The 20783-nt window shown below is 33.7% G+C and overlaps 2 protein-coding genes across 2 annotated transcripts in view; one reads left to right on the top strand and one right to left on the bottom strand.

Annotated features, from left to right (window-relative positions):
* The window catches only part of LOC117801514, a 98747-nt gene extending 97539 nt beyond the window's left edge, over positions 1 to 1208 (top strand). The window contains exon 7 of the mRNA XM_034656349.1: positions 1069 to 1208. Within this exon, the coding sequence (XP_034512240.1) occupies positions 1069 to 1108 (40 nt within the window). The 3' untranslated portion in view covers positions 1109 to 1208. The remainder of the gene's footprint in view (positions 1 to 1068) is intronic.
* FCHO2 (FCH and mu domain containing endocytic adaptor 2) overlaps positions 1 to 20783 on the bottom strand; it is a 114065-nt gene that overhangs the window by 33932 nt on the left and 59350 nt on the right. Inside the window, exons 10-17 of the mRNA XM_034656344.1 lie at positions 18773 to 18845; positions 15608 to 15632; positions 8679 to 8736; positions 8225 to 8400; positions 6811 to 6822; positions 6311 to 6335; positions 4386 to 4428; positions 1917 to 2011 (exon numbers count right to left, since the gene is read on the bottom strand). Of these exons, the coding sequence (XP_034512235.1) occupies positions 1917 to 2011; positions 4386 to 4428; positions 6311 to 6335; positions 6811 to 6822; positions 8225 to 8400; positions 8679 to 8736; positions 15608 to 15632; positions 18773 to 18845 (507 nt within the window). The remainder of the gene's footprint in view (positions 1 to 1916; positions 2012 to 4385; positions 4429 to 6310; positions 6336 to 6810; positions 6823 to 8224; positions 8401 to 8678; positions 8737 to 15607; positions 15633 to 18772; positions 18846 to 20783) is intronic.

Raw genomic sequence — 20783 nt, 5'->3', positions numbered from 1 at the left:
ATTAGACTAGTTTTGTATATTAACTCCACCACTGTTGTCTACCTTATTTCCATCACTAGCCAGTCAGGCACTTAGCTGAGTAACACAGCACTATCACCTTAATACCCTGTCAAATCTTCTGAGATTTTTACCATCATCCCTTTCCAACATAACTAACAGTCTTTGAAAGGTAAAATAATTTGATACTATTTTTCAGACTGTATAAAAAGGTTTAAAAATGCATACAAAAGTGAACTTAAAACATTTATTACTTTTGTTACTTTTATTTCCTAGCTACTACACATCCAATGGCCACTGAACAAAAATGAATCATTTTTAACCTGAAGTTAAAAGTGATAGGGATGAAACACACTTGAGACAGCAAGAGGAAAAGCGAGAACTCTTTTGAAAAGGAAGAGACTGTGCTGAAAAAAAACTAAAGAACTAAGGGCAGAGTTAGGAAGAAATTTCTACATTAACTAAAGCCTCTGTGATACCAATGTGAGAATTTTTATTCAATATTTTGAAAAAATAATTCATAAAAAAATATTAACAAAATCGAAAAACACTTAGAACCTTCGTCATCCTAAATACAAAACATCATTCTGACATTTTCACTAAACAAAAAACAGACTGTAATGACAACTCCAATTTTCCCTGTATACTTACTCTCCTTATACAATCTATTAGGTTTAGTTTTATAAAACTAACATGTCCATTGAGGAAGGCTATAATGCCACTTTCAGAATATGTTCAACTACCTTTCATTGTTTCTTGCTGTTTTATAAGTATTAAATACAGATCACTGTTCATTCAAAATTCCAAATTGGAGTTAAGGTTGCCTAAAATCCATTTGTAATTTCTTTTAAAAATTGGTTTATAAACAGTCTAATTTTAAATATTAGTGTTTGTTTTATTAAAATGTTTTGGAATGGCTTATAGTTAATATGTCACAGTGCAATGAACAGAACAAAGACTTTAGAATTATTAAGATCCAGGTCTGAATCGATGCTTCATTATTTCCCATGAAATGATCTCAAGAAGTTCTGGATCATCTCTGAACTTTACTTTTTTTTATCTACAAAACAGGGACGACAAAATGGACTTCATGGAGCAGTTAATGAAGTGAAATTAAACAGAGTGTGTGTTAACTCCTGGCAGAGCAACATGGCATGAACTCAATCTATTATTTCAAGTTCTCTCCCCACCATTCCATCATTCTCCTAATCCCAAATACTGAACAGCATTCCTGAAATCCCAGAGAAGGCTGAAGACCAACTTAAAGTGGATTTTATTTTCCTGCTTTGAACAGTCAGTGGTTTTATTAAACAAGCATTTTGATGCCTACTTGGATTGTTGGCTAGTGGGATTTTATATTTTGAAGAAGAGAAAATGAACATAGTCTTGACAAAACAACTACTAAAAAGCATTCATCAAGTTCTTTAACACATTGCTTGGGAAGTGCTAAAGCCTTTCTGGAAAGCAGTTTGGCAATAAATATCAATGGGTATAACCTGAGACTCAAACGTTGTACTGATAAATTATTATAAGGATATTACGAAACATACAAAATCTATCCGTGGATGTTCATAATACTAGAAAACTGGATGCAATTCAAATGTCTGGTAAGAAAAGACTGATTACATTAATGCACATCTATGCAGTGGAATTATCTAAGAACAGTAAAAATTATTTGGGCACTGATAAGGGAATGATGCATAGAAATACATCAATGAAAAAAAAGTGGTGTTTCATAAATTTTTGTTTAAGCCATAGGCTCTTTCAGCTAAGTTAACAAAACCAGTATAAAATCACTTTATCTGGCAATATGAGAAGATAAGAATATTCTTGATCATTAAGTACAACACAAGAGATGAATAAATCAGGAAAAAAGTAACTAGTGAATTCCTCAGTTTAAAGACATATACCTACATTACCTGATGATGATGATGAAGTTAGCGAAGCTGAAGACGATGAATCAATAGATGGTCCGAACAGGGGATCCCAAGCAAGTAAATCGCTGGTTCCTTTCCTACCATGACATTTTAAAAATAACAATTTCAACAAAGGAATATTTTATTAGTATAAAATCCAGTCACTTATTTTTATCTCATAGAATTGTAATAGCTAAATATATAGCATTTAAAAGTTGGATATTCTGCCAATGGAATATGTGAAGAAACTTAAATACTGGTTCAAATTTAAAAAAAAATTTTTACTATAAGCAGAACCTCCAGCAATATTATGTAAAATAGGAGACAGTAGAGAAGATTAATGTGCACCAATCACACCTTGTTATACTCTAACAGTCCTTGGAGTTGTAAGAACAGAAATCATTTCAGCTTTACAAATGAAGAAAAGCCGTACACTGGGGTCTAAATGAGCTGCCTAAGGACACAAAGGTACTTAATTCTACAGTAGTGTCAGGTCTGCTGATTCACAGCACCAAATCATGCACAGAAAATCAGGCAGAAATTTTGTAAGGTCAGAGTTAAGTACTTTTTTTTTTTTTTAAAGATTTTATTTATTTATTTGGCAGAGATAGAGACAGCCAGTGAGAGAGGGAACACAAGCAGGGGGAGCGGGAGAGGAAGAAGCAGGCTCACAGCAGAGGAGCCTGATGTGGGGCTCGATTCCAGAACGCCGGGATCACGCCCTGAGCCGAAGGCAGACGCTTAACCGCTGTGCCACCCAGGCGCCCCTAGAGTTAAGTACTTTTAAAAAAATCTTTTACCCTTTTCCTTCATCTTTGAAATTGTCAAGTACAGAAGTAAGCCCAAAAGCTTGATATAAATTTCAAAGGTCTGATTACTATAGATCAGACAAGGGCAGGACTTCTCCCTAGACAATCACAGCCTGGGCCACTGAGGCAGTCTAGTGAAACATATGCATCATGCATGTCTTTTTATGAGAAGTAATCAAGACTATGGACAAAATCACCAAGAGCACCAACTTTCAAAAACTCAACATGCTGTAAAACCAAAGATTTCCCGCCAATGACCCCTTGAAATCCACTTGGACTAATTCCTCTCGGGATTCAAATTCCAGCTCTTTACCAAAAACTTCTATATGAATGTTTCTCTTTTTCATTTTAGTCATATACCTTTTAAGATGTCTAACCTCTAAAATCCTGAAGTATGTGAACTCTGCCACCACCTCTTAAATTATTTCCAGCTTTACTGAGCTATGACTGACAAGTAAAAAATTACATATATTTAAGGTGTTAAAGATTAATACCATTAAAACAATATTTTAATGTATCAAACTGCCATTATTTAATAGTGTTTTTAAATATTAGAGAAGAGGCTCATTACAATGAAAATGGTACAATTATCTATAAGCACAAATCTAGTATCTCAACAGGCACCTACATGGACACACGTGCCGCGTCTTATATATAAAACCTAGAATCACAACTGCATAAATTACTAAACACAAAGTTTTCAGAACACTGAACTTACCCTTAAAAATTATAAATGAATATGACCCACTGTGCTCAATTAGTGCCTAGCTTTCAAAGTATCAAATTATTTTAAGGGATCCATTTAATGAAGCCTACACTTTTACTTATGCAGAAAACAAATGAAAAGAATGTATTCTTACTGACAGATAATGAAAACGACCCATGAAACACTGGCTTAAAATATTTTTTTCTTTTTAAAAAGAGCTAGCAACATGTTTTTTAGCCTTTATAACTTGAGATGTTTCCTTGTTTCAAAGTTCATGAAAAGGACAGTCTATTTTACACAGTCACAGCCAAAACTGAAGGAAGACAGAGAATTTCCATGAGAACAGTTGAAATACAGACATGTATGAACTTGGGACACTAGGCCTTTATTTAGAAGCAGCGAAGCCACCAAGGCCAAACACAGGTATATAAGGATTTTTTTAAAAAGTATAGTGTCAAATGAGAATTTAAAACAACCAGAAACTCCACAGTGTTTTACAGCTTAAAAGAGGATGATTACCAACACTTGAACTGAAACTGCAAAGATAATAAAACTCTAGAAAAAAAGGACAAAAGAATGACATTTAATTCTAAACACGTAAGGATGAACATACAGAGGACATAGGATTTTTAGTGCAGCTGAACTATTCTGTAGGACACCGTAATGGTAGAAACACATGTCCTTATCCATTTGTCAAAACTCATAGGACATACAAGAATAAGAGTGAATCCTAATGTAAACCACAGACTTTGAGTGACAATGACATGTCAGTGTAGATTCATCAATTCTAAAATGTGTTACTCTAGTGGGGGATTCTGATAGTGAAGGCGGCTTGGCATATATGGGGGCAGAAAATATCTATGCAAACCTCTGTAGCTTCCTCTCAATTTTGCTATGAACCTAATACTGCTATAAAAATAGTCTACTTAAAAATAAAACTTAAACTGTGAAACTTACTCATTGGATGCAGCACATGGCTTTGATTTTGTTAGCTCTTCACCTAATTAAAAAAATAGAAATATAAAAAAATTCATAATCTGAGTAATATTTAAATGTTAAGAGAAACACTATATACATAACTCACTACTATGAACAATTTAAAAACTGAAATTGATAAGACTTTTTTAAATTATGAAGAAAAGGAAAATAAGACTTTAACAAGTTTTCTAACATGCTAAGAATATCATCTATCAAAATAATAGCTGAATTTCTATGTCCTCATTTCTTCTAACATCTTTGGTAAGAAATTACTTAATGAAACTATCATATTCATGAAAATAAAGCTGCTGTTCAGAGAAATATGGGCTAGAACTATAAAAGTTGGAACAAATGCTGAAATACTTAAGTATTACTCAAGAATTATAATTGATGAATCATGAAAGCATTTTTCAAGTTCTAAGAATATTTTTATTATATACCCATAACAGTTACTCTTGAAAAAACTGAAATTTTTATAGAAACCGAGAGCAAGTCTTTATAAGACAGGCTGTTTTGCTCCCTTTTGCACTGGTAATATGAGTCATTTCATTAGCAACTGTACACAAAGAGAATCAGTAATGAGCAAAAGTCATGTCGGTTCATAAGCAAATTTCCCTGTACCTTAATGTCTTAGACTACCAACCAATAGCTGATAAATAAAAATACATCAAAATGTGTAAGTGCAGCAAACTATGAGGAATACCACACTGTCCCACTGAGTTCTGTTTGGCCCCAAAGTACCTACTGTGCTCTTCTCCTCCATGTTTCTCCAATTTGCCCTTATGTAAGTAACTGCATAAAAGCAGCCTGCTTTTAGCCTCATTTTCCTGGTATCCCTCTATCAAGCTACTCACTATTTCTTTTTTAAAAGTAAAATCTTACATTTAGTTTGGTATTTATTATGCATTTAATAGGTCTTTTCAACTGTGCTAGAATTTTTTTAAAAAATTTGATTTGAAAGAGAGTTTGAGAGAGAGAGAGCATGGGTGGGGGAGAGGGGATGGGCAGAGGATGAGGGAGAAGCAGGTTCCCCACCGAGGAGGGAGCCCAACCTGGGGCTTGATCCCAGAATCCTGGGATCACGACCTGAGCCAAAGGCAGATGCTTAACAGACTGAGCCACCCAGGTGCCCCTAACTGTGCTAGAATTTTTAATAGGATTGATGTTATGGTTTTTATTAAGGCTTGTGTTTACAAAATTGTGTTAACTTTTGAATTAGGATGCCTCAACTCCATTTTTTCCCCCACCTTTGTTATTTTTAATGCACGATGCTGCAGAAGATGTCAGCACACACACCCCAATTTTTTAGTATAATTAAGTTACTATACTAAAAAACATATTACAAATTGCAATTGTGATATGACTTAAAAGTAAGTAAAGCTAAAACTTACTCATCTCATAATGCCTTCTGGCTCATGAGGCACAGTTATGCCAGTTAAACAGTTTTAAAAAGAAGTTACTTTTTGGCTTTGTTGATTTCTGGAAAATGTTGTAGCCAAGTATTAAATTTGAAGGTATCTGTCTAAATGCTTAAAGAAATAACATACCTAAGTTGTCTGTTTAAAGTTTGTATCCTTCTAGTCTGTTGTTAACAGCAGTGACTAAGAACAAACTATTTCTCTAACTACATATGAAAGACTACAGTAAGCTTAGCAAACTGCCTGATAAATTTAAGATTTATTCTTTGACAGAGAGAGACAGCAAGCACAGGCAGGGGGAGCAGCAGAGGGAGAGGGAGAAGCAAGTTCCCCACCACGCAGGGAGCCCGATGCAGCAATCAATCACAGGACCCTGGGATCATGACCTGAGCCAAAGACAGACGCTTAACCAACTGAGCCACCCAGGATCCCCTGCCTGGTAAATTTTAATAGACATAAAATAACCAATTTAAATGTCAGACTTACTAGATGAATTCCGATTCATCTGCACCTAAAAGAGAAATGCAAACACTAAGTGTCATGAAACAAATAATTTGGTAATGAAATACTTCGTAAAAAAATTTTTTTAAATATATTTTTTATTTTTTAAGGAGGTGCCATGCCCAACCCGTGTCTGAACTCACAATGATGAGCTCAAGAGCTGCATGCTCAAACCGAATGAGCCAGGCAGGCGCCCCTACTTCGTAAAATATTACTGGGGACCTAAGTTTAAGTTGTTTTTAGTGTATCTACTCAATTATTAACTACATTAAAAAGGAAACTTTCAGGGTTCTATAGTAAAAGATAATACACGTACCTTTAACACTCAATAAAATATTTCAAAATATCAAAATGCTAGTACCTACAGCAAGATACTATGATCTGCTAATTTAAAAAATTTAAAACAAATACTTTAAAAATCAATGTTCAAACATTAAAAGATTTTTTTTAAGTCAGTAGGTAAAATTATAAAATCTTGTACTTACTGGGCTGTGTCTCTAGTTGTACATAGAAAGAAAAAGAAAGACATAGTGTACATTTTAGAATTTAAAATACCTTATTTTCTTACACTCATAATTTGTCTATTTACTGAATCATACCTAAAATCTATACACCATAAAACACATGCAGAACATTGTTAAGGTAGGGGACATGAGTCAGATAAGCAAACTGACCAACAAAATATACTCAAACTATCCTCTTTTCAAACCCAATATTAACAATTAAAATTTTCTCATTATTTATTTTCTCAGTATGAAACTAGTATGTTCACCATTTTTTAAAAAATAGAAGAGAGAGGAAAGTACAAAGGACAAAATTTAAAACCATTATGTTCTCACTACCCACAGCTAGGTGCTTAATGTTTTGGTATATATTCCCCTAGGATTTGGTTTTATTTATTTACGTATATTTTTTAAATTAGTTGTGCTCTTACACAATAAAAATTTTTAATGGTCTCACAACTTCTTTAGATATATATAATAATATAATTCATATAATTACATCTATAATAATTAGATATACTAATCTGGGCATTAATCTTAATGTTAAAATAGCAACGGTAGACTAAAACCTCACTTCAGAACTTTTTGGTAGAAAAAAATTAAATCCTAAAGGTGCATGACTGAGAGAAAAACACTTTTTCCTAAATACAGACAGACTATTTAAAATACATAATTAACAATATGAAATGGGGAGACCTTTTATTCTCCATTATCGAGGAGAATACGTTTAGTAGCAATTATGACGAGCATGTACAGACAGGCTAACTTGTCATTCTAAGACATGCTTTTTTCCCCATAGTTTAACATTCTTGAATTTACGGTATGACATCAATGGAAATATTAGTTATGGCGATTATTTTTTTTCCCTCCCTCAAAAGCTGTTAAGTGTGGTACCTTAGAATTGAGGAATTTACCACTATCACTAAGAATTCTTATATTTGCCTTTTTAAATATAAAATGTAAGGAAAAACAAATGTTGCAATTACAAAAGCATGCAGACATATAATTTAAATCCCTTTTTACAGAATTCCCATTCATGTAAGGTTCATAAAATATGGATGAAAATCTTTAAAATTTGATGAGGAAAAGATTAATACTGCCAGTTCAAATTTCTGAAACAAAGTGTTTATAAAATAAAATGGCAGGAAAAGGTTTTCTACATTTTTGTTTCCTTGTAAAACACTTTCAAAGGGAAGCAAAACTAAGCCAAGCTCAAGTTTATTTGCCTATATAAAAATTAGAAACTATATACCTCAATAAAACAGAAGAAAAACTGTAAAATATTTCCTTATCCAATATGCTTAACTATTGCTAAATTAACCAGATGCAAGTACGTGAAGTTAAAAAAATAAAGGCTTCTATGTAAAAGTACAAACTTGCTCATTTTCTTACGTACGGATATTGCTGGGGAAAGTGTGATATTTCCTATAGACACTTTTAATTCATCCAAGGAAGCCATTGTGTGATGGGAGTTATTTGGATGCATGGGTTTGATCTGTATCCGATACTTCTTTGGTTCTTCATCTTCAGAATCAGAATCACTAGATGAGTAGAAATGGTTCTCTTTGGTATGTGAATATGTATCAGTTAAAGAATTTAGTTTTTAAACGATCTTAACACATAACCAGTTTTTCACATGTTTATAAAAAGGAATATAAACCTTTAAGAGATAAGATGGACTTTAACAGAAACAGAACTATTAACTTTCATTAGTAAAAACATGTCAAATGAAGAATATGGAGTCACATTTTATTATAATTAAAAACTGAAGTCTATTAAACAGAATATTGTGTTATAACTGTCTACTTAAAGACACAATCCATAGGAATATCCAGATGATGAAAGGATATCATTCTGATTTGCTTCTGGTTTTATACTATAGCCTTCTTCATCTACATCAGGAATGTTCTATGGGAAGAAGAAGAAAAAGACTTACTGTAATGATGGCTTCAACTGCAGAAATACAAAAGATTGGAAAAACAGCTTTACCTTTTACAGCAGCTACATCATTTATCAAATAGCAGATTCATAAAATTAGTAACATTGGGAAAGTTCTATCTTTTTGGTTAAGTTAGATTCAGCTCACATTCTGTACATCATTTGTCTGAAAGAGAAAAGCACTGAAAAATGAAAAGGGAGAAACACTAAAAGAAAGAGAACAGGTGTTCGAGCAGGAACACCAGCAGTTCTGTAACCAAATTTCACCCACTTGTTCCAAGTGAAGAAATAAAAGCACAAGACTTTATGTGTCTGGAAATGAGAGATGATGAAATCAGAGGACAGGTTAAATAAATGGAAATATTTATCAAAAATACAGAACAACAAAAAAACAGAAAGGAAAGATGACCAAGAAAATAAAACTACACTAAAATATCATCTCTTACTCATGAGATAGGCAAAAATTCAGAAGCTCGAAAATACACTGTTGGCAAAACTGTGGGAAAATGTACTCTTATACTGTGATGGTATAAATACAAAGTAGTACAATCCCTACAGAGAGAAATTTAGCATTATCTAACAAAAACAGATATGTATTTACTCTTCCACCCAGAAATTCAATTTCTAAGAATTTACCCTGAAGATACACCCCCAACAATTTAAAAATACATATACGACAAGTTTATTCATCAAAGATTATCTGTAATTCAAAATTGCTGGAAAGCACCTAAACGTCCAAGCATAGTTGAATAAACAATAGTACACACAGAAAACAGAATACTATTCAATTACTTTTTAAAAAATGAGAAAAGTCTCTATGAACTCTCAATATGAAATACTTCTAGGAAATACTTCTAGGAAATACTGCTAACTGAAAAAAACCTAGAAGTAAGAAAGACGAGAAAATTTAAAAATGCAGATATTTGCTTATCTTTATGGGGGACAAAAGCCACTGAAGGAGAAATGAGAATACAATGAAGTTGGTTCCCTCCAAGGGATGATGATGTAGAATAAAGGATGGAGGGACACTTCTCTTAAGTATGCTACGTTGAGAGAATATTCTTATTTTTAGGAAATACACATTTAAGCAGTTAGGCATGAAGGGCCAGAATGTATAGAATTTATACTGAAATGGATCAGAAAACCTTATACATACATACATAAATACATGTATGTAAGGAGAATGCAACTCTTACAGCAAATGTAATAAAAAGTTGAGAGTATACAAGTGTTTTTATTTGGAAATAACTTCTTTTTTTAAGATTTTATTTCTTTATTTGAGAGACAGAGAGAGAGCATGAGCGGAGGGAGGGGCAGAGGGACAAGCAGACCTCCTCCCCTCACACTGAGCGGGGAGCCCAATGTGGGGCTCTATCCCAGGACGCTGAGATCATGACTTGAGCTGAAGGCAGATGCTTAACCAACTGAGCCACTCAGGTGTCCCAGAAATAACTTCTAACTTACAAAGAAATACAAGAATAAAACAAGTACAAAAAGCTAAAAAAAAAAAAAAAGGATCACCAAGAAATGCCAAGCAATCAGTTGGAATTGGAGAGCCAATATTCTTCTACTGGTAAAGTTTGCTATTCTTCCTCCATTCACTTGCTAAAGCTCAGCAAAAGGAATATGAAGGATAATCTCACAGCACGGCACAAGGTCAAGGAGAACTAAGAGCAGAATTTACATGGCTACAGCTTCCAATCTGAATAAAAAGTCTGCTGTAGCCAGCAGTGAGTTAACAGACTGGATTAAAATCTAGAAATGAAAAATCTAATAGTAAAGAGATTTCCATATATTAAAAAGATGACGAGTATATAGTTACAACCCTAGAACTAGAGTACTTTGAGTTCTACATATTGCTTGCTTATATGCAAATAATATCTAAAAATACTTTAAAAGATAAATTTTACCAAATGTGAATTCATTAGAAATCAGAATTAAGGTTTTTTATAAAATATGTGATTCTTATTCACAGTCCCCTAGAAACATACCAGATGTTTAATCCCCTAGAAGTTCTAAGGATTTGCTAATACTACTTCTCAATTTGTTTACAATATACTGTACAGTACAATGTAATAATTTCCAATAACACTGAGCTGTTTTTTATAGGGCTGAGTAAGCTGCTTCTGGACCAACCTCTTGAAGATTACAACTATGAACTCTGGTCAAAAAAAGCTATCTGAAGGTACTAGAGAGTGACCTAGAGGAACCATTTAAAAAGTCATGCAAAATTATATGCTAAAAAAAACTATAAACAGATCATAATGGAGTTCTAAAAAAGGTTCAAATAACCCACAGGGAAGACAGGAAGAAATGAAAACCAAAAAAAAAAAAAAAGAAGAAGAAAGAAAAAAAAAAAGAGAGAGAGAAACAGAAAACAAAAAAAATGACATACTGGGCCCTAATATGTCAATAATTATGCTAAATATAAACTGTCCAAATATAACAAAAGACAGACTGGCAGAAGAGATTTAAAAACATGACCCAACTAGATGCTATCTATAGCATATAAGAAACTCACTTCATATATAACAGCACGGGTAGGTTGAAAGTAAAATAATGGAAAAAATATACCATGTAAACATTTTTAAAAACATTTTTAAATAGAATGACCGTTCTTCTGTTAGAACAGTCTTCAGAAAGAAAATTACCAGGGTCAGAGAGGGACATTGTATCCATACAAAAACACATATATGATTCTTCAAAGCAACTTCTAATAGCCAAAAACTAGAAATAACTAAATGTCCTATGATAGGTGAATGGTTAAAGCAAACTTTAGTGCACCTATATCATGGGAGTACTATTCAACAACAAAAAAATATTTATACACACAATAATTTGGAAAAAAACAAAGAATTTCGCTGAATGAAAAAAAGCCAATGTGAAAAGGTTATAACAGGATTCCACTTAAATAACATTCTTGAAATGACAAAATTACAGAAATGGAAAAAAGATTAGCAGTTGCCAGAAGCTAAGGAGGGTGGTGAAGGAAGAGAAATGGCTGTAGGAAGAAAGGAAGGAAGAGAAAGGGCAATCCACACAAAAGACCTTTGTGGTAATGGAAATGTTCTGCTTTGACTGTGTTCGTATCAATATCCTAGCTGTGATACTATACTGTATTTCTGCAAGAAGTTATCAGGAAAAAGCAGGTGAAAGGTACATGGGACTGCTCTGTCCTATCTTTGCAACTTGCTGTAAATGAATTACTTTAAAATAAATGATTCTCGGGGCGCCTGGGTGGCACAGCGGTTAAGCGTCTGCCTTCAGCTCAGGGCATGATCCCGGCGTTATGGTATCGAGCCCCACATCAGGCTCGATATGAGCCTGCTTCTTCCTCTCCCGCTCTCCCTGCTTGTGTTCCCTCTCTCGCTGGCTGTCTCTAATCTTTAAAAAAATAAATAAATAAATAAATAAATAAATAAATGATTCTCAGTATATTAGGCTTTCAATGCTAAAACTATTCATAGAAACTTGGTATTAATAAAAACTTACACAATACCTGTTAACACCTTTGTCCACTCAATCCATGATTTCTATTTAAAGACCCAACACTACTGGAGCAAAGCATTAAGCCAAAGCAGTATGAAGAAAAGAGCAGGTAACTTCACCCAATAATCTTAAAGGCAGGTTTGGATAGTGGTGGTAGTGATTAAAAAAAAAAAAATACTTGGACAGAGCTCTCTAGTTAGTGGAATATTCCTCAATCTCTGTTTACAATGGGAAGATTCACTAAAACTAAAAGGAAAGAGTAATTCACACTTACTTGGTCAACCTTTAAAAGATACAGTCCCTCAAGATAATTTTTTAATTACACAGACCGTTTAAAAAAGGAACAGAAAGTGAACAATAATTCCCCTAACAAGGTACACTATGGATTTTTTTTAAGTAATTATTAAGACTAGCCATAGGGGAGCCTGGCTGGCTAAGTCAGTAGTGCACACAACTCTTGATCTAGGGGTCGTGAGTTCAAGACCCACCTTAGGCTTACATTAAAAACAAAACAAAAAAACCCTAGCCATAAAAAAAAGTCATAAATGGGCCATAAATTAATAATAATAGGCCATAAATAAAAGATGAGAACCTTTTCTCCCTGCCGACTACCACTGTAATCCTGCTCCCCAAAGGCAACCACAATTAAGCATCTGGTAACACATTCTTTAAAAAAAAAACAAAAAGAATGATATCTACCCATTTATATTTTTAAAACAGCAATTACTCAAAAATCATACTTGCTTTTCTTTAGTAAGCTCTTTAAATATGAGCAGGCAGGGCAACCTAATTTTATAACATCTGACTATTACAGTGAATGTTTAACAATTTATTTAAACAGTGTCCATTTGGATGGGTGTTTTCAGTGTTAATATAAACAATGTTGAAATAAATATCTGTTTCTACTTCTCCCTCCCTCCTATTCTACAGACAGTGGTCTCCCTTACCCAGGGAGGACACATTCCCACACCCCAGGGGATGCCTGAAATGGAGGATGATTATGCCTCTCATATACACTATGTTTTTTCCTATACATACGTACCCATGATAAAGTTCAATTTACAAATTAGACACGGTAAGAGATTTTTTTAAGGCAAATAAGAGATTAACAACAACTAATAATAAAATAGAAGAGTTTTAACAATATACTATAATAAAAGTTATGTGATGGTGCACCTCGGTGGCTCAGTCAGTTAAGCACCTGCCTTTGGCTCAGGTCATGATCACAGGGTGCCGGGATAGAGCCCTGCATCACTGGGGCTCCCTGCTCGGCAGGGAATCTGCTTCTTGCTCTCCCTCTGCTCCTCCTCCTGCTCACGCTCTCTCTCTCTCAAATAAATAAAAATCTTTCAAAAAAAAAAAAGTTATGTGAATGTGGTCTCTCTCAAAATATCTTATTTTACCGTACTCACCCTTTTTGTGATGATCTGAGATAATAAAATACCTACATGATGAGATGACATGAGGTGAATGTAGTAGGCATTGTGATGTAGTGTCAGGCTACTAATGACCTGATGATATATCAGAAGGAGGATCATCTGCTTCTGAACCATGATCCACCACGAGTAACCTCAACCATGGAAAGCGAAACCTCAGATAAGCCGGGGCAGTGGGTGGGAGGCGGGACGACTACTGTATGCATACATCTGGATCAAGCACATACATATAGTTTGTGAATATAGCCGTAACAGTAAACTTCAAGCAGCAGGACTGGAGAGTCAAAAAGAACATGCATTTCTTATTGAGAAGACACTGCCAAACTATCGATAAGACAGATTATATCAATTTATATTCCTACCAATAATATGAATATACCAAAACTTTTGCCAATATGATAGGTAAATATAGGAATTTCGTTCTAATTTGCATCAGAATGAGACTACTCTCCTGAACAACATTTCTGATGGTTATTTACCACTTCTATTTCTTTTCATGAAAACAGCTTGCTTTTATCATAATGCCCTTTTCCTATTGGGACACTGCTCACCTTAAATAATGACTTGTATAAACTTTAAAAGGAAAGTAGCCCCTTGTTACGTGTCTTGCAAATATACTCTGCCAATTTATCTTTACTGAATCAAATTCTTCTATGATGTATTTTTTTTGTAATTTCAGATATTTTCTTTCTACACAAATTTATCAGTCATTTCTTATATGGCATTAGCCTTATGCATCCTCTTTAAAAGCCCTTTTCTAATTCCAGACAAGTATTGACTAAAAGTTTAAAATTGGTTAACATTGATCATTATAGAATAGTATCAATGAGCTGAGAGGATCACGAATGTTTTATTTAAGGGAGTATATATAAAATATGAAGCATTAAAGTAATTCAATATTGCAATCGTCAAATAAATGCTATGCATAAATAATTCCAAAATGAAATTCACGATGAATACTAAAGTAAATATCAAACACATCTGCTAACTTTTTCATTAATTAATAAACCAAGAGTATAACAGACAATTGGTAAATTAAATGTAATTCTAAAACACTGATGATTTTAACACTAGAGCTCACGAGAAATCTAATTCTCTATTTTCAATATACATTTACTATCATAATTTTCTTATTCTAAAGAAAATATACTTTATACTTTAAGTTACATAAAACACAGTATTTCACAAAATGTCTTTATCTTGGTACACCAGTATGCTGTAAAAGATCAAAACGACTTGGGGCCAAAAGAAACAGTAATTATGCAAGCAAGAACAATATGCAAAGGAGACAGACAGCTTGACTCTACTACACTTAGCAACATGACCAGTGTCTAATGAACAATTTGAAAAATGTGTCTGTCTACACATTACTTACACCATTTGGTAAATCTCTCCCACTGTAATAGCAGTGAGCTCCATTTAATGTCTTCTTCAATTATATATAAAGAAATATATTTAAATAAAAAATATAAACAAACTTTTTCTACAAAACAAGAAGCACAGAAAAATACTGACCATGGTTATTGTTACGTTTTCTAAATTGATAATCTCTTAGAACTCAAATAATTGAATAGATAAAATAATAATTTAATGATCAGGAATACATTAGTAAAGAGCAGATCTGAGGTATGGCACATTTCCCAAGAAAAAGCAATATGGTATGACACCACGCAAATTTTAAAAGTAAAATGTACACTTTACAAAGGTAGGTAGAACTACCTTCTATTTAATAGAAGACCATCTAGTAATATAAAGGCAAAAGTGCATCTGTAAAATAATTTTAACAGTGAATTTACAATAAGCTGGTTAGTATTTTTCTTGGAAAGATCTGTGAGCAACTCAACTCAAATATATTGGGTATTTCCTAATGAAAATAGCCAATTTACATGGTTTATATCAAAGTAAAATCAACTTACAAGTGAATCTGCATCAGGGCATTCCCTATTAAAATAAGAAAAATATTAGAAATAATCAACTATTAGATCTATAATTATACTATATTCAAAGTGTTTACCTTGTTATTTAAACATAACTTTTAAACTTTACAAAGATACTTAGGAAAATCAAATCATGAGGATTAAAATATACCAAGTGATTTTAAAGTTCAAAAGAAAGCATTACTATATCCGTAATACATGGCAAAATAAAACTCACATAGCTTACAAGTATTTTAAAAACTTACACTTCAAAAGCACTTCTTTTCCATAAATATACACATGAAATCATATAAAGAAAGCTGTCAGTCCCACAAGGATTGCTACTGGCCTTTAATTCTTCAGATAGAGAAAGTTATAAAAAAGAAATTCTAAGAAGAAAGCTTGGCTTTTTTAAAAAAGTCTGTAATTATATTAATTGGTAAATATAAGTAAATAACATTTTACAATATATTCTTGTTAAAACTTCAGTTTCATTTGAAGTAATGTCCATAGCTAGCATATATATAGAAGCCAAACCATTTTTCTCCAAATATGTTAAATGAGTAGTCAGAATTCTGCTTGAAAAAGCTTTCTAGTCTAATATAGTAAGTTGCTGAAAACTGGTATTTTATCATTTAACTGATAAATATTAATTTGGATATAAACTAGCAAAGAAGTGTTTTGAATGTAAAACTAAAACATAAAGAAGACCATCTTTCTCAACCAAATAAAGACCTAAATCCATAAAGAAACTGAAGGCCACGAAGAATAAAGTTAGAAGAATTTCTACATATTCTAGAACAAATTCACTAATAAAAATTAGAGTGAACATTTAAAAGGCATTTGGATTAGTAATATATCTGGTGGCCTGAGACAGTTAATGCACATATAGTATCAGAATCTGCCACTTTAATAAGAGACTGAAAACATATGTATTAGGTATACCTTGAGAGCCCAATGAACAGTAATAAAAAGTACTAAATTAATATCTAGGTCATCTCTATCTATCCAAAGACTAAGCACAAACCAGAAAAAATCTTCAAATTGAAGAATTTTGTTAAAGGAAGACAGGATGAAATAGACTGAAATAATGAAAAAAGAGAGATGACTACACTGCTCTTAATCCAAATGGAAGCACCAAAGAGGGTAAATGCAAGCCTCTTGTGTCTTTATAGCCACTTAAACATCCTTAAAATCACAAGTTTTGAAAAAGAGCTTCCTTATTACTGGTATATTCCTATGCATACTCTGAGGTTCCAGAAAAGGCACCATAATAATAAATTCATTTCCTCTATAGAATCGAATTATTTAAGATACTGGAGCACTTCTACTTCCTTCTTTTTTCAAGACACACTTTAAATATAAAAGTGTCAAAGTTCCAAACAGTTTATTGTCTGGCTTTCAGCCAGAGCTCTCCAATCTTTGTGGCGAAGCACTCATCTGTTTGCTTTCACAGTGGGCTGTAATGAGACCTGCAGCTGCCCCAGGAAGAGCAAGCTCGGAGCAAGCTCTGAGGAGGACCCCTCTTCCACAACTGCTGGCATTTCAAAGCCTTCAGGCTATGCGAAGAAGCATGCCAAGAGCCTCAGGCATTTCAAACAAAGCGGTTTCTAACATTTTTCCTGCCTGCAGGTGTTGAAAGAACGCAATCATGATGCAGTTGTTTAAGCACTGGTTTCTGGCTCCGACCTTCTCAGTGTTTATAAAAAACCATTCCAATATCCAAGTGGCCTAATGATGGTACTGGGAAATTCCTGATCATGAAAAACTATTTTAAAAACACAGAATATACAAAAATATTGTACGATCCCTGAATGGACAGTTGTGAAAACCATATATTATAAAAATACTTGAATTTAAGGCCTTTATTCTTTACAATAGACCCAAAGATGAACTGGCTACATTTATAATTTCACTTACAAATCAACTGTTTAGATTTCCATAAGTATTTCCAATGTTACAAAAATAGACTGGATTCCATCTCCTTAGCAAAATATCCCCTTCATAAATGCTGAAAAGACATTTGCAGATGAGATGGTAACTACAGATATAAATCACTTTGCAATTGGTCTTAATTTGTTAACCAAGTAAAACTTGGGAGGGAAGAAGAAACAGACATTTGGAGTGGTTAGACACTCTGAGAAACTCAGATAAAAAGAATCTAAATAGGTAGGAGGTAAGAAAGCCCAAAGCATAAATTGTTCTCTTATACTGAAAATACAAGTGCCCATGAGAGCTCTGATAATTATGCTAGAGAAGTAGGGATTTTAAACAAATTTTCAGCCAGGGTTACGTAGTCAACTAATCATTTAAGATTTGATTAGCATCTTGTCAATCTATATAAGGCTGAATAATTATAGAAAGAAAGATTCCAGTTTGTCTCTTGTAAATCACAACTCTTAGAGATTCTCAACCCTAGGTGTATGTTAGGAATCACACATGCTGCTTAAAACCAAACCAAACCAAACCAAAATTATTCTCGGCCTCACACCCTGAGAATCTGGTTTAACTGGTCTGAGGTGGGGCCTGGCATAAATATATCTAATTTTCCAGGTAGTTCTAATGCATAGCCAAGGTAGAGAACTTCACTTACCCAATATTTGTCAAATTTATTACATGCAAATTATATAGTCTTTGTATATTAATGTCTTAATTGTATGTAAATCATATTTATACTCCACCTCCCATCTAAAATTGATGACCTAGCATAAATGTTTAAAACATGTTAGCACCTTTGTTCTCCCCCATTTTCTATTTATGTGTACATATATCACTGTGTGGCTACATGTTTAGAATTGTCTAGAAGGATTTTCATTCAATTGTTGACCACGGGTTTTTTCTTAAGCATTAAGACTTAGAAGAATTTTTAGTTTCCTCTGCACTTTTGTTTTTTAAAATATGCATGTATCATTTTATAAAAAGAGTACCTTTAAAGTTTCAATTTCAAGACACTAAAACTTTCACCTTAAGATTTTAAAACAATAAGAAAAGTTAGTACTTTAATCTAAAACCAGAGGAGCTAGTAAATACAGTTAGAAAACTATTTTTCAAACCTTAGACATATATACTTTGAGTTATTTATAATGGAATTTTTTCTTCTCAAATTCAAAACAACGGTCTTAACTCGCAACAACAGAGGATTCTGACAATATGTAATATACTTACACAGACTCTGCATCCTTTTCCTTTTTAATTATCCCTGGCAAACCAAAAGTCTTCCTTTTCCTTGGTTTTATACCTTAAAATAAAAATATATTATTACAGAAACATAACTGTTGCTGATAAATATATTAAACTTATGAATACATCTTGTATCTTGACATATAATTTATGTCAATACTAAATTTGGATGCAAAAAATAAAAGTATTAACTGCTAAACCCTAACTTTTAAATCAGAGTCACTATCTGTTTAGACTTTTCTTAATTTAATATAGCCTGTTATGCACCGAAAGGTTATAGAACATTTCACTTGATCAAGACAAAATAAGCATTTGGAGGTATCTTAAAACTTCAAAGAAAGTACATTATTTACTAAATTAGATTCTGTTATAAATGCAGGTCAGGTCATGTTTCCTGTCTGGAAGGTTACAAAATATAAACGTGTTGTTTTAAAAAAAAGATGACACAACAGATCCATTAACAGTAAACATGGAAAACATATGGCATTCTTTTGCCCATATGTTATCTTTAATATAAACAATGTTGTAAGTTGATTCTACCATAAATGAGAAACAAAGATCTTTATTTTGCCTAGTACAGCACTTCTTCCTCCTCTACTTGCATGACAAATTTATTTTTTAGGGATCAGTCATGCTATCGATTGTTGATGGAATTCAGCATTTAAAGCTTAGCTGCTGGGACGCCTGGGTGGCTCAGTCGGTTAAGCATCTGCCTTCAGCTCAGGTCATAATCCCAGGGTCCTGGGATCAAGTCCCACATCCGGCTCCTTGCTCAGTGGAGTGCCTACTTCTCCCTCAGCCCCTCACCCTGCTTGTGCTCTCCTCCCTCTCTGACAAATAAATAAATAAATAAAATATCCAAAAAAATAAATAAATAAAGCTTAGCTGCTCACTCTGACAACCAGAACATACCTAAGAGAACTCCTCACCATATAGATAAGGAAACTCAAGGGTAGTCTTCTTGTTTTTTTAACTCAATGTTATACAGCTACTAAATACTATTTAGCCAGGATTATAATTCAGATGTTTTAGAACAGGGTACTTGTTTTCATGCAAAACTAATTCCCTAAATCATACATTTGTATATCATGTTATAATATTTTAAAAATCAAATACACATTTTTATTCTCGCAAAGTATTATTTACTATCTACATCTTTTTAAAATTTTATTTATTTGAGAGAGAGAGAGAGAGTACAAGCTGGGGGAGGGAGAGGTAGGGAATCTCAAGCTGAGCATGGAGCCTGAAGCAGCACTCCATCTCACAACCCTGAGATCATGATCTGAGGTGCCACCCAGGTGCCCCTACTATCCACATTTTACAACAAAGAAAGCTGAATTACAGAGAACTTAAATACGTATTGTTTATAAAACTGTAAGAAGTTAGGAACTGTAAGAAATCTAGACACCAGGGTGCCTGGGTGGCTCAGTTGGTTTAGCGTCCAACTTTTGATTTCAGCTCAGGTCATGATCTTAGGGTCATGAGATCTAGCCCAGCATTGGGCTCCACACTGGCTGTGGAGCCTGCTTAAGATTCTCTCTCTCCCAGAACTAGGGTATATTATGCTAAGCAAATGAGGTCAGTCAGAGAAAGACCAATACCATATGATTTCACTCATGTGGAATTGAAGAAACAAAACAGATGAACATAGGGAAAAGGAAGGAAAAGGAAGATAAAGACAGAGAGGGAGGCAAACCATAAGAGACCCCTTTTTTTTTTTTTAAGATTTTATTTATTTATTTGAGAGTGAGAGAAAGAGAGCACAAGCAGGGGGGAGAGGCAGAGGGAGAGGGAGAAGCAGGCTCCCCGCTGAGCAGGGAGCCCAACAGGGCTCGATCCCAGGACTCTGGGATCATCACCTGAGCCCAAGGCAGATGCTTAACCAACTGAGCCACCCAGGTGCCCCATAACTCTTAAATATAGGGAACAAACTGAGGGTTGCTGGAGGGGAGGGGAGTGGTGGGATGGGGTAACTAGGTGATGGGCATTAAGGAAG

This window comes from Ailuropoda melanoleuca, chromosome 3 (genome assembly GCF_002007445.2).
Source record: "Ailuropoda melanoleuca isolate Jingjing chromosome 3, ASM200744v2, whole genome shotgun sequence".
NCBI classification, from domain to species: Eukaryota; Metazoa; Chordata; class Mammalia; order Carnivora; family Ursidae; genus Ailuropoda; species Ailuropoda melanoleuca.
The sequence above is the reverse complement of the archived record's forward strand: the minus strand, read 5'-3'. Positions and strand labels throughout refer to the sequence as shown.